The sequence below is a fragment of the Belonocnema kinseyi genome, chromosome 5, assembly GCF_010883055.1.
Source record: "Belonocnema kinseyi isolate 2016_QV_RU_SX_M_011 chromosome 5, B_treatae_v1, whole genome shotgun sequence".
In the NCBI taxonomy this organism is placed as follows: domain Eukaryota; kingdom Metazoa; phylum Arthropoda; class Insecta; order Hymenoptera; family Cynipidae; genus Belonocnema; species Belonocnema kinseyi.
In genome coordinates this window covers 77,732,097-77,746,617 of record NC_046661.1, presented here as the reverse complement: position 1 = coordinate 77,746,617, position 14,521 = coordinate 77,732,097, and the positions used below count along the sequence as shown (strand labels likewise).

The following is a 14,521-nucleotide window of genomic DNA, read 5'->3' as shown; positions in this document are numbered from 1 at the left end:
AAGGCAATAATTGAACGTCTAATTTAAGAAGTGTTCAGTTAAAATTTTTTCAGTTTTTCAATATTTTATGTTTCCAGCTTAAAATTCCTTAAAATTATATAATTTTGAAAATTTTAAAGTTCATTGATTGATTTTTTAATTTACAGCATTGAAAATGATAACGTGGGCTTATATTATCTTATATTGAAAAATGTTGGTATTAAAACGGCCACCCTGTTCAGTTCGGATTTCAATGGAAAAAATTGATGAAAATAAGGAATCAAATATCCACTGATAGAAATAAAATTTTCCTAATGTCAAATGTGGGCATTTTTCTATTCTGTTGATCTAATTTTCAATCTTTGGTCTTCTTAAATCTTTTTTTGGTGTATTTTTCTCAGTAGAAAGTACGAAACTGTTCAACAGATATATCAAAACTAGCTAAAAATTTATCTTTAAACACAAAAATTGCTAAAAAAAATTTCAAAAGTTTTAAATAAAAAATCAAATCATCTTTTAATAACAAAAAATTTGCAAGCCCATATGCAGACGAATACTGAATTTCTTGAAATTCAAGTTAACAAAATTTTCGAAGGCCCGAGAAATTGAAAGAAATTCCAAAACTCGAAACTTGGAATTTCTTTCACAGGCTCTCGCAGACTTGAATAAAACGAAACCTTTCTTTCTTTTTTTTTTTTGAGGAAAAAAAGACCCTAAATATTAATTATAGATGAAATTGTTATAGTCTATTCACCGAGTAAGTAGAGAGTCTTTCTGTCGGTCGAAATTTGCTATTTCCCGAGTCTTTTCAAGGCTTTTGAAGAATTTGAATTGTTTTTTTGTTTTTTTTTTCGTCACTGAATAAAAAATATATCGCCTCGTTGATGATGATAGTCTTGAAATGAAATTACTCTGCGAATGGACTATAATGAATTTGATCTGATTGCAGATCTCGTGGACGCACGCGTTAAGACAAATAGTGATAAACTGCTACAAATTTCACGGAAGGGAGGATCTGCTGCCGGCGTTCAGCGAGGAAGACGACAAGTCGAATGTGCTTTTGCAGCAGGGCACATCGTCCCATCAGTCGCACTCGTCAGGACAGAATCAACAGCAGCAGCAGCAACAGACGGTGGGAGTTGTTCGCCTGAGCAGCACGGGTTCATCTAAGGGAAACTGCTCGCCACCGCAAATCAGTGCCGCGTCACCCACAGCTTTTGCCACTGCCACCCAGGTGGGAGTGGCATTATTCGTCCTCGGCGAATACCAGCGATCAGACATTTTCCGATTATCGAGCTTCTTATTTTTTATTTTTTATTTTTTTTATTTTTAAAGGCTCAAAGTTTTTCGGGTCCTTATTCACGGTGGCCGCTGGACCTGGAAATGACCGGGAATCTTACAAATTTTTACGGGAAAAAATCTATCCGACTCGTGATTTCCACCGCTTTTTAAATAATTAGTTAAATTGTGATCTTTTTCAATTATATCATTTAGTTTAGAATGCGTAATTCGAAATTGTTTCACTTTAAAAAATTTCCATTTTAGATTTTTATATATAGTTTAAATCATTTTAAAATGCAGTTTTAAAGACTTAATTAAAAATTCGAAGCGTTTAAAATCGAAGATTATTGATAAGAAAACGTTTCTAGTTGATCAACTGTCTATATAAATAATTAATCATTTTTAAAATTGAATTGTACTTTAATATTTAAAAAATGAATAATTCATTTTATAAAACAATTCGGAAACAGTTCACAATTTTAGAATTTCCAGATTGTAGCGTTAAAATTTAAACTGTTTCAATTGGAAAGTCTTAAAGAAATGTAAACTTCCTATATTGCAACTTTATAAACTATTTTTAATTTTAAAATAACTTCAAAATAATATATTTACAATTAAAGGCTTTTATTGAATTTTCAATATAATCTCAGTCTAAAAGGATCCATTTTTAAACCATGCAATTTGAAATTTTCCAATTAAAAAGAACAATTAGTTAATATTGAGAAATATCCAACTGTTCATTTAAAATCAGTAATTATAAATTAAATATTCAATACTGAACAAAATAAAACTAAACTTTAAACGTTACCATTTTATTGTTCTCTTTAAAAAAGCTTAATTTTCAAGTCAAATTGTTGAATTTTAATGTATAAATAACACTTGAATGCCTATTATTCTTTTTAAAAAATCGAGTAAGTTGAAGAAATATTTAGAAGATTTGAAAAATTCCAAATTAATTAAAAATTTTGGTGCAAAAACCCCACGGCCTAATTTAAAACAAATTGTACAATTTTGCAGATTTCGAGCGAAAGATTTAGAAGCTTTTTAAGAATTTTAACAGGCTTTAAAAATAATAATAATATTTGTTAATATTTCTGGGAAACTTGAAAATGATTTTTTTTTTGTTGAAAAATTATTCGCAGCATTTTTAAACTATTTAAAATAAAAATAATCTAACTTTTAAATTGAACAGGGAATTGTCAATTTTTTACAAATCTATAGTTGGAACTGGAATTTGTCCAGAATATTAATAATAAGAATTCTGACTTGGAACCGTGAATTTTTTAATTTTAACAAATTTCTAACTAGTACTGGAAATGTTTGAAAAGGAGCAAAATTCTGAATTGAAGCAGGGCATTTTTTAAATTGTAACCAATTCTGAGTTAAAATTGGTTGTTATCCAAAATAGTGATATTTTTTCTTGGAACAGGGAATATTAAAATTTAAATAAATTCCGAGCTGGTACAGCGATTTTTTTAATCAAATGAATTATATTTTCTAAGTTAAAACGAGGTATTTTCGAGAAAAAATCAAAATTATGAATCGGAACAGAGAATTTAAAAAAAAAAAAATTCTGTATTTGAACAGGGATTTTTTCGAAAAGAATTAAAATTCCGGATTTAAACAGAGAATTTTCACTTTTTAACCGATTCTGAGCTGGAATTAGAATTTAAAATCGTTAAAATGGTATAAATTTGAACATATTTAAATTCATTGATTGATTATTTAATTTAAAGCATTGACAATGATAACGGGGATTTATATATTTTGAACTGAATCTGAATCATTGAACTCATAATTTATAAATATTTTTAATTTGTAATTTTGCAGTTTAGCTGCATTTAATTTTAAATTGTTCAGTTGAAAAGACTTTTTAACCAAATGTAGAAGAATTAAAATTCCAGTGAAAACAAGCAGTTTTCAAAACAAAACAAAAATGAATAATCATGAAATTAATTCAATTTTAAACCCAAAATATGTATTTTCTACCAAAAAATATACAAATTCAATCAAATATATCTTATTTTCAGCTAAATTAATTTTAAACTTAAAAGAAATAAATTTTCAGCCAAACAAATTTCAACCCAATAGATGAATTTTTAACTAAATAATGTTTTTTCACCAAAGAAATGTATTCTTAACAAAAAATATAATCGTTAAATTTTGTACAAAACATAATAATTTTTCAACGAAAAAGATAACATTTCTATCGAAACAGGTGAATTTTTCGCAAAAAATGGAATAGTTAAAGTGAATTTTCAACTAAAATGGTAAATCTTCAACAAAATAAAATTCAATTTTTAACTAAAAAAATAAATTTTCTACCAAAAATAAAATCCTTAAATTTTCAATTAGTAAAAGAAACCAGAAAATGACGGATTTTTCACAAATAAATTAATTTTAACCTAAAATTCATCAATTTTTTTACTGAAATAGTATAATTTTTAACCAAGAAGATTAAATTTCTATAAAAAAATATCAATTTTCTACCAAAAATGGAACAGCTAAAAAAATTTAATCTAAATAAGAAAAAGCTCATTTTCAACCATGAACATAAATTTTCTGCCGAAATAGACGAATTTTTAACAAATGACATGAATTTGCAACCAAATATTTTAGTTCTTAAAGAAAAATTACTCATTAAGAAGCTTAACATATTTTCACACAAATTCGAATTTTCAATAATGTACATCAATTTTAAACAAAATATTTGAATTTTCAACTTTCAAGAGGATCAATTATCAACCAAAGAAATGAATTATTAACAAAGTAGTTGAATTTTCAACCAAAAATATTTGAATTCAACTAGAAAAATAAGAAAAATTATTCAAGGAGATTTAAAGAATTTCAAAGGATTTTAAAGATTTTCTGACATTTTCAGAAATTCCAAGTTATTTTTAATAATTTAAGGTATTTCAAATAAATTTAATGATTTTTTGAATTTCGAAGGAATTTGCAAGAGTTAAAAAAAAAATTAAGGGTTTCAAAAGATTTCATATGCTTAGAAAGGCTAATTAATTTTCAAGGACTTTAAAAAAAAAGTTGTAAAGGGATTTCAAAAGGCTTTAAAGAATTTAAAATATTTTAAAACATTTCAAAAGATTCCATTTCATTTTCAAGAGATTTAAAAGTTTTCAAGTAATTTTCAAGGATTTGAATGATTTTAAGAGATTAAAAAAATCACGGGAATTTAAAGAACTTTAAATATTTTAAAGTATTTTAAAAAATTCCAAGCGCTTTTTAAATATTTGAAAGGATTTAAAATATTTTACAGTATTTCAAAAGATTCCAAGACATTTTGGTGAGCTAGTTAAAAGTATTTGAAAAATAAATATAAAAAATATAATATATAAATGTAAATATAAAAAAATTGTCATAAGGTTGTAAAGAATTTCTGAGGATATGGAAGCATTTTACAGAACCGAGAAGTTAAACAAATTTTTTAAAGATTGTAAGGGTTTTTATAATTCTCAAGATCTTATTATTTTTCAGGATTTCATAGTATTCCAAAGATTTTCAAATATTTCAAGCTGTTTTCAATGATTTTAAAGAATCTAAAGAATGCTCACAATTGATTTCAAAGATTTTCTCCTATTTTTTAAAGGTGCCAAGTAATTTTCAAGAGTTTTAAAAATTTTCAAAAGACTTGTTTACAAAATTGGATAAATTTCAGAGAATTTACAAAAATTCGAATGCATTTTTTATTGATTGATTTAAAAACGAATTTTGCAGGACCTAGAATTTAAAAAAATGTTTTAAGCTGAATTTCGTAATATTTTAATGTATTTCGTAGAACTTCAAAGATTTGTAGCGATTTTAAATTAGTTTAAATTAGTTCACCAACATTGTGAGTCAATTTGAAAGGCTTTCAATTAAAAATTGTTTAATTCTCACATTTTCTTTACGAAATTATTCAATTTTTGTTATTTGCAAAATAAAAAGTGTTTCAATTTCAGGCACTTTTAATTTGAAATTGTACTATTTTTAACGATTTAAGATTGAAATAAAAATATATTTCGACATCAAACTTATATCAGTGTTTAAATTAAATTGAATTTTAATTTGGCATTGTACAATTTTGAGCCTTTCTATATTATAGTTAATTAATAATCCATCAATAGGATAATGATAATCGAGAAATGTCTTGTCGCCTTTGCTCTCTTTCGCTTATGCATTTTCGTTTTTATTTTTACGTTTGGTGTTTAGTTTCCCTTATTTGAGTTTGTCGCTCTTTATTTGCATATTATTTTCACATAGGCTTCATAGTTCATTTATTCCCATATTTCATACTTCATTTAATTTTTATTTTCATCGGCCAACATTGTTTTGTTCGGTTTTTCTGTTGAAAATTTTTCGACTTACTGAACTAATTTGGTTATTTCTTCTTAATTGACAGATGCAGTACCCAACCGCTGTTCTCCAAACGATAACCAATCCGGACGGAACCGTTTCCCTCATTCAAGTGGATCCTAGCAATCCCATCATCACATTACCGGATGGTACCACCGCACAAGTTCAAGGAGTCGCCACGGTGAGTCCTAATTTTGCATTTTTGTTTTTTTGCTTTTTTTTTTATTTAATAAAAAAAAGTTCTAGATTTCTGACTAATTTTTGTTTAGATTGCGCGAAGATTGAAAAACAGAAATAGTTTTTAAAGTATCCAAGAGATTTTTAATAATCAAATTGTTATTGAAAATAACAATAATTCAGGGTGGCCACTGACCTCGAAAATCGAGAATTATTTTTACTTTTGTAGCCTATTTTCAGCCCATGATCCAAAAGATCACATTCTTTTGAAATATTTTAAGTTATTTTTAAAACTTCCAAGGCAGGGACAAAAAATTCGTTTTTTTTTTTTTAATCAATCTTTTTCAACTGAAAATTCCACTCTTCTGTTTTTGATTGCAAATTGATCAGGTATAATTAAAAATTTAAAAATCTGGTTAAAAATTCGTTCTTTTTGGTTTAATTTCATTGTTTTCTATTGGAATTTTTTTTTTTATCTTTCCTGGTTGAAATGTCAGCTACTACATTTTTTGTTCCGAATTCATCATTTTCTGAATGAAGATTTAATTATTTATTATGATTATTATTTATGTGTTTTGTTGGTTGGTTTTTTATTTGTTTGAAAATCAATTTTTAACTGAAAATTTATATGTTCTTCTTGCTTGAAAATTCATATTTTTGTTTTAAAAATGAACTATTCGATTTTAAGATTGATCATTTCAGATTAAAATTCATATTTTTTCTTTTAGATTCAAGTATTCTATTTTTAGTTCAAATTTAGTCTTTTTTAGTTAAAAATTCAACTATTTGCTTGAAAGTTACATTACATTTATTTTTAAAACATCTGCTTTTTTATAGTTAATATTTTTAACTGAAAATTTAACTACTCCATTTTTGGTTGAAAGTTGACCTTTGTTACTTAAAAATTCAGCTATTTGTTTAAAATTGTATCTTTTTGAATGAAAATTTAACTATTTGATTCAAAATTCATTTACCTTTTTAAAAATCCAAATTTCTACTTGAAGAGTTAAAAATTTCAAGCCCGATTAAATTGAATATGATATAGTGCCCACATTCATTTGATCAAAATATGCATTAAATTTTGAGTATAAGCAGATAAAATAAAAATTTCGCTGAATTATTCAAATTCATGGACTTTATAGGCGAATTCAAGAAATGATTAATTATGTTTTTAGTATTATTTAATTATTTAATTTACCGATCGTCCTAAAATATGTGAAAATATATCTTGTAATATTAATTAAATTCCTACAAATGTTATGAAAAATAACACCTTGACAAAACTTGAGATATCTGGAAAAAACCTGGAATTATCAGGGAATTTTTTCCCAGGATTTCAAAAGATTTCACGTGATTTTATAAGATTTTGGAGGATTTTCAGGATTTCAGAAATTTTAATTCCCAGAATTTGATGGGATTTTATAACATTTTAGTGGATTTTAAAGAATCTATTCACGAAAAGTAAGGTATTTTGTAGGTTTTCAAAGGATTTGAAATATTTTAAGCAATTTTAAAAGATTCCAAGGAATTTTTAGTTCAATTTAGTAATTTTAAAGGATTTCAAAACAATTTTAAATATTGTAGGATGTAGAATTTTCTGGAATTTCGGAAGATATGAAATAATTTTAAAGGGCCAATAAAGTTTTGAGATATTCTAAAAGATTACACCGGGTTTTATAAGTTTTCCAAAAACTTAAATGATCCGAATTTTAAAGAATTTATTCAAGATAAGTGAAGTATTTCGTAATTTTCAAAGATTTGAAATTATTTTATATAATTCACACTGAATTCTAATTAATTTATCGTGAATTCTTTTAAAGTTTTTTCATTTTTCAAATTTTTTATTTAATTGATCTGGAAGATCAATTAAATTAAATAATCAAAGGAGTTGAAATATTTTTTCAAACGCTTCGGTGTTTTTAAGAGCTTTAATTTCAAATAAAAAAAAATCCATTCAATTTTAATTCTTTTGAATTCAATTTGAATTCTTTTGTACTCTCAATTCTTTGAAGTTTATTTAATTTTCTTTATTATTTTTCTTTAATTTACTTGAATTCTTTTCAATTTACTTACATTTTACGTTATTCCTTGCATTTTGTTTTTAATTTTTAAAAGATTTTACTCAATTGATCCGGAAGTCTTTTAACTTGTCCTTGAAATTTATTAATTTCATTTCTGCTAGAAATTTACTCATAATTAGTTAAAAATGTTATGGTTTTTATAGCAAAATCAATTATTTTCATAAAAAATATCTTTTTTTGTCAAAAATTCACATTTTTTATTGAAAATGTGTCTTTTTGGATAAAGAATTCATAATATCTGTTTTAAAATTCATCTTTCCTAGATGAAAGTTCGACAGTTTTCTCAAATATTCGTCTTTTTGGGAGAAAAATCCGTCTTTTTGGATTACAAAATTTTCTTTTGGTAGAAAACTGATCGTTTTCGTTTCAAAATTCATCTTTTTGGGTTAAAAATTCTACCGTTTTTCAAATGATTTGCCTTTTTGACTGTAAAGTTCAACTATTTGGTTGAAAGTACAACTTTTTGGTTAAAAATCGATTTTTTGGTTTGAAGAATCAAATATTTATTTGAAAATGCATCTTTTCATGGTTGAAAATTCGTCCCGTTTGCTTGAAGTTTCGACTAGTTCGTTGTAAATATAATAATTGTTTGGTTAAGAATATTTTTTGCAATTCTTCAGTGTTGGTTAAAAATGCACTTTTTTCTTGAAAATTTATTTTCTTGGAAAATCACCCTATTTTCTCTGTTTTAAACGCATTTTAAGCTGTGAAGTCTGAAAACACTTTCACAAAAATTGACATTATTTATTTTTTATCTTGAAATTCAAGTATGTTTAATTTTTTTAATTTATATAAAAAATTAATTAGTATAGAATAATAATAATTATAATCATTTAATAATTAACCTGAAAAAATGTATTTTTTGACCGCAAAAACCAGGAAATAGCCTGGATTTTTTGTTCAGTTTTTAAGTTCGAGTGGCCGCCCTGTGATGACAAGATTTTGATCTAAATTTTATATCTTGGAAATATTTCAAAAATTAGTAAATTATTTAGTTATTGTCTGCATGTTTTTGTTGTTTCCTTATGTATTGAAACGGCTTTTATGTAGAAAAAATAGGATAAAAAGAAATTAGTACAATGAAGTAGAAATCCGGATCTTTAGGCTTTGATAAATTAAATTGGAGAAAAAGAAGTTTTCAAGTTTATAAACCACGGGGTATTAGATTGAAAAGTTTAAGAAAATGAAATGATGATTTTCATTGAAAATTAAAATCTTTTTTCTTTAGAAATCAAGTTCACGTGAGGATTATTTGCGTGGAATCATCCACTTTTTAATATTTTTTCAGGAACTAGAAAGATGTATGGCGACCAAATTCATCATTGGGTTATAACATCGATAATTGTATTTTATTAAATAGATTTAGATTGACTTCTGTACAGTTGCAAAGAAATATAGACTTATTATTTTACAATTAGTAGAATATGTTTTTTATTTTCGTTTACACTCAGAATCACGGATGTCGAATAAATTTATTCTCCGTTTTTTATTTATCCTGAGTGTTGTAACATTAGTGATGAATTTGGAATTATTTTATCGCATTATCGGAGAGTAGAATCTGTTCGATGTTTGTGAAATCGCGATTTAAACGGGCGTTTTTATTTAGCGGTGATAAAATTATTAATTATTTGGCAGACTTATTTACTGGGAAGTAAATTAATTTATAAGTAAATTTATTCTAATTTAGCGTGTTTCGTAGTTTTAGTTTAATTTTCGTTTAGAGGTTTTGTATTCATTCAGTAGGGAAATTAGTTTCTAATTACAAAATAGGTACTTGTCTCAAGTTGAAGAACGTCAAGAAATATTATTAGAAAATTTCTACTAGGAACTAATTGCTTTAACTCAAGATTTTAACATGCGAGCTTGTTTTTTTTTTTAGAGTTGAGCATGAATTATTTATTTTAAAAATTATTTTATAGATTAAGTTAGTATTTTGCATTTTAATTATTATTGTATTTTCACTAAAGAATGCATGTTTTCTTGTGGTTTTATTTATTGCTGTGTAATTGTATATTTTTAGAATTATTTCATTTTTTAATTTAATTGTATCCAAATGCTGTAATTTTATAGATTTTAATAGATGCTTTAAAATTTCAAGGTTTTCCAAATTTGAACCGTTTAAAGTATAAAGAATTTCAAAATTGTACGCTTTTTAATTTAATGATCTTAAATGTTGGACGCTTTGATTATTTTTAACTTCCAAATTTGAAAGCTTAACAATTCTGATACCTTAGAAAATATAGATACTTCTTTTTAAAATATATAAATAGACCAACAATAGTTTTTTTTGCCTGTTTTGATTATGCATCCAGAATTTAAATATTTGTGTACTATTGTATTTTTAATTATTTTTGCGAATGAAAAACATTTTAAGTCGTATGATATAAAAAAAACGGACAATATTTGTGATTTCTAAACAAAGACATCTAAAATTTTTAAACGCTGCAAAAATGTGCTTTGGTTCAAAGTGCTTTACTCAGGTATTTACAACAAATTTTATTACTTAATAGGAATGTGGCAAGGGACTTTAAATTATCAACTTTTTGGCAATATTCCTGAAAATTTAAATTGTACAATTTTTAACGATTTTAGTTGGAAACTACAAAATTTGGAATTTATTCTAAAATTATTCAATTTTGGTCGGTTTCTATTTTGGAAATAGTACAATATCTTAATTATTTAAATATTACGTCTTTGAACCTAAAATTATAGAATTTTGATGGATTTCGTAATTTTCAATTTAATTTTGTAGAATTTCATCAATTTTTTCAATTTAAAGTTGTTTTAAAGATCTTTAATTTTTAAATGAAAAAATCCTTTTAATTCTTGGTTTCAAATCAGATAATTAAATAATTAGAAACTTTGTCATTAAACTATTTAAAATTTGAATATTTAAATTTGAACAATTTTTACTATAAGAATAACAAATCTTAAATCTGTAAAAGTAAACAGTTTTCCAAATTGAAACTTTGAAAATTTTTATGAATTTAAATAGAAATCGTTCAAAATTATAGAATTTCAAATCAAGAGCCTTAATAGTTGAATAGTTCTTATTTTTTACATTTAAAAAATGTAATAATTTCGGATTGAAACTATAGAAATTATATAAATATATAAATTTTTCAAAATTGAAAATTGTACAATTTTTAAAGGTTGAATTTGAATTAGTTTTAAGACGCTTATTTTTGAAGTTCAACTATTCAATCCGAAACACTGACAATTTAATAAAATGTAATCCCTTTTTCGGAATTTTCAAATTGTTAAAACTTTCAGTTTAAAATAAAAGAACATTTCATATAATTCTCATTTCGATATTTTGTCACTTTTTAAGTTTGCAATTTTAGTATATTATATTAAAATTTTGAAATCGACTCCCTTAAAATTTGACATTTTTCCGAAAAGTTTAAGTTTTTGCAAAAAAATATTTGAAATCTAAGAGTGTGTTTCGCCTTTCGGATAATAAATATTTGAACTTTGGTATTAGTATACAGGGATCACAGCGGTTCAGTAGTTTAATTTTAGGTAAAAAAAGGGGGATTTTTTTAGAAAAGGGGGATTAAAAGATGATTTCATTTATTATTCAAAACTTTTTATATCACATATTAGCAATTAATTGAATGAACTAGTTGGTTGAATTCAACTAATTCTGATTTAAAGTAAAATATTTTTTGGTTGACCATCAACTTTTGGTTTAAATTTGTTCTGTTTTTTTTTTTTTTTTAAATGAATTCCACTATTTTCTGATTGGAAATCAAAATCTTTCTTGTTAAAAATTCATTTTTTGTATTGATTCATTTCTTTATTTGAACATTGATGTCTGTATTTGAAATTATATCCATTGTGTTAAAAATTTATTTCTTCGATTGAAAATTCAATAATTAGGTTAAAATGTTTTTTCTTTCTTGTCTGAAAAAAAAGTTCGAAATTCAACTGTTTTATGGAATTTGTTGTTAAAATATCAACTATTAGATCTTTCGTTTATAATTCATCTTTCATCGTTGAAAATGTCGTTAAACGGTTTGAAATTTTATTATTTTGTTGCAAAATGAACAATTTCCTTAAAAATACATCCTTTTTGTTGAAAATTATTTAATTGAAAATTAACTTTTTATTAGCACAATATTTTTGTTTCTGTATCACAATGCGTCAAATACAATTTGAATCGCTTTAAATTCCTAAAATTCCATGTAAAAATAATGCATTTTCAAGAAAATAATAGAATTTTGAATAAAGTAGTTTAATTTTCAACCAAAAATGAATTTCAGGCAGAAGAAGTGAGAAGAATTGCAATCAAATTATTGAATTTTTAAGCCAAGGAAGACTATGTTTATACAAACCATTTTAATTTTGTTTTTTACTAAAAGAGACAAGTTTTCAACGAAACAGTTGAATCTTGAACTAAAAAAGTTCAAATATTCTGGAATGGTTTAATTGGTACTAAAATAAGTCGACGAAAAAAATTAACTTTAAACTTTTACGCTAAATAGTCAGATGAAGTAATTAAATTTTTTGTAAAAAAAAACATTGAACAACAAAAAAGGTGAATTTCTAAACGAAATAGTAACGTTTTCAAACAAGCAAATTAGTTTTTAACCATGTAGTTCAACCTTTAACTAAGCAGTTAAATATTTTTAAAAAAATGGATTCTCAACAAAAAATGTAATGATTTATATTTTGACCAAAAAATATTTTTAATTATAATAAGAAACACTTGAACTCGTCTAAAAACAGAACTTTAACCAAATAATTCATTTTTCAGCCAAATATTGGGATTTTTTTACAAAATAGTTAATTTTCAACCCCAAAAAATTAATTTTCAACCAAATAAAAGACGAATTTTGAACAAAATTGATGAATCCTGAATCAAAAAGATTAAGTTTCTACCAAGAAAGAAGATTTTTTGTTCAAGAAAATAAACAAAATTCTACCGAATTTTCAAATTTTCAAGTCAAAAGGATTAATTTTTCTAGAAAGCAGTTGAATTTTAAACAAAACAAAAGTTCATTTTCAACCCAATAATTGAATTTTCAACTTAAAAAATGAGTTTTAAACAAAAAAGTCGAGTTTTCAACCAGATATATGACTAACCAAGTTTTTGAATTTAAAAAAAAATAAATTTGGTACCAGCAAAGAAGAGTTCTCAACGAAATAATAATAAACTTTTCAACCAAAATGAAAAAAGCTAGAAACTATTGCATTTTTCGTAGAGAACTCATCTTTCACGGGTAAATATTTCATTAATTGATTGAAAATTCAACTTTTTTGTTAATTTTGTTGTCTTTTTGGGTGGAGAATATATGATATTTCATATAAAACAAGGGGAACGATTTAATTCGGTAATAAATAAATAGGAATTTGGATTTGATTTTAATATTCAAAAAGTATTAGCTTCGAAAATTGGAAATTTTGCTTAGAAAATAATGTTAACATTCCTCTGCACACTTTTTTGTTTTGGATTGTTTGTGGAAATTTCAACAATTAAAAAAAAATCATCCCTTTTTCTAGAAATATCTTTTTTTGTTTAGTTAAAAACACAAATTTTTATTGAAAAATAATATATTTTGGCTTGAAAATTTAACAATAATTTGGTTGACATTTTTTCAATTTTTTTGACTGAAAAATTGTTGTAGTTGAAAAATCAAATATTTTGTTAAAAGTTCGTCTTCTTGTATGAATATAATTATTTTCTATTTTAAATTAAAATCTCTATTATTTAATTATTTTCTTGTAAAATCAACAATTTCTTTAAAAATTCATCATTTTTCTTGAAATTTCAACAGTTCGGTGAAAATGATTCTTTCTTGAACAATTTGGTTGACATTTTTTTCCTTTCTTGTATGAAAAAAATTTTTCAGTTGAAAATTTAACGTTATTGTTGAATTTTTTGTCTTTTTGGGGTAAAATATCAACTATTACATTTTTCGTTGAGAATTAATTTTCATTATATATGGGAAAGGGGGAAAGATTCAATCCCGCAGATAAATAAATAGGAATTTTGATTTATTTTGAATAATTTACCAAAATTAACTTAGGAACGCAATGGCGCCGTGTTGAGACATGATTCAGTATTTATAATAATTTAAATCAATTTATAATAATCATAATAATATATATTTATTTGATACTTCAGAGCATTTTTAAATTGAAAAATAATTTTTTTGCATTAATATTTTAAGGTTTTCAACCCTAGGGATTAGGTAACATAGAATAATAGGGACGCACTGTGATTCCTCTATTGTTGTATTAAAATAGCACATTTTTAGAATAGGCACCGGATTGTTTGAATAAAATCGCAGCCAAGTTTTTTTTTTTTTTAATTAACCGAGTACCTGCCCGGTATGTTTAGATACACACGAGTCAAGGGGAAGTGCAAACCCTCGCCGAGGTGACCGGCGGAGATGGCAGCGTCTCCGTGGACTTGAACAGCGTGACGGAAGCGACCTTGGGCCAGGATGGGCAAATAATCCTCACCGGAGAAGACGGACATGGTAAAACAGTTTTCTATAGGCTCTGCTCCGTCGCCGGCCAGGAACTCCTGGAGCAGTGATTCATTCGTTCTTTATAGTTGGACTCTTCTTTACGCTATTTTTTTCTTTTTATTTTGCATGTTCTTTTTTTTTCGTGGCAAAAAAACTTTATTTTTTTTTTTTTTT

The 14,521-nt window shown here is 25.1% G+C and overlaps 1 protein-coding gene across 4 annotated transcripts in view; it reads left to right on the top strand.

The window, feature by feature from the left end:
* The window catches only part of LOC117172298 (DNA-binding protein Ewg), a 45,549-nt gene that overhangs the window by 26,535 nt on the left and 4,493 nt on the right, over positions 1-14,521 (top strand). For 3 of the 4 annotated variants that reach the window (XM_033360063.1, XM_033360061.1, XM_033360062.1), the window contains exons 5-7: positions 929-1,213; positions 5,657-5,791; positions 14,215-14,356. In XM_033360063.1, the coding sequence (XP_033215954.1) occupies positions 929-1,213; positions 5,657-5,791; positions 14,215-14,356 (562 nt within the window). The remainder of the gene's footprint in view (positions 1-928; positions 1,214-5,656; positions 5,792-14,214; positions 14,357-14,521) is intronic. The other variant, XM_033360064.1, reaches the window with a different exon arrangement.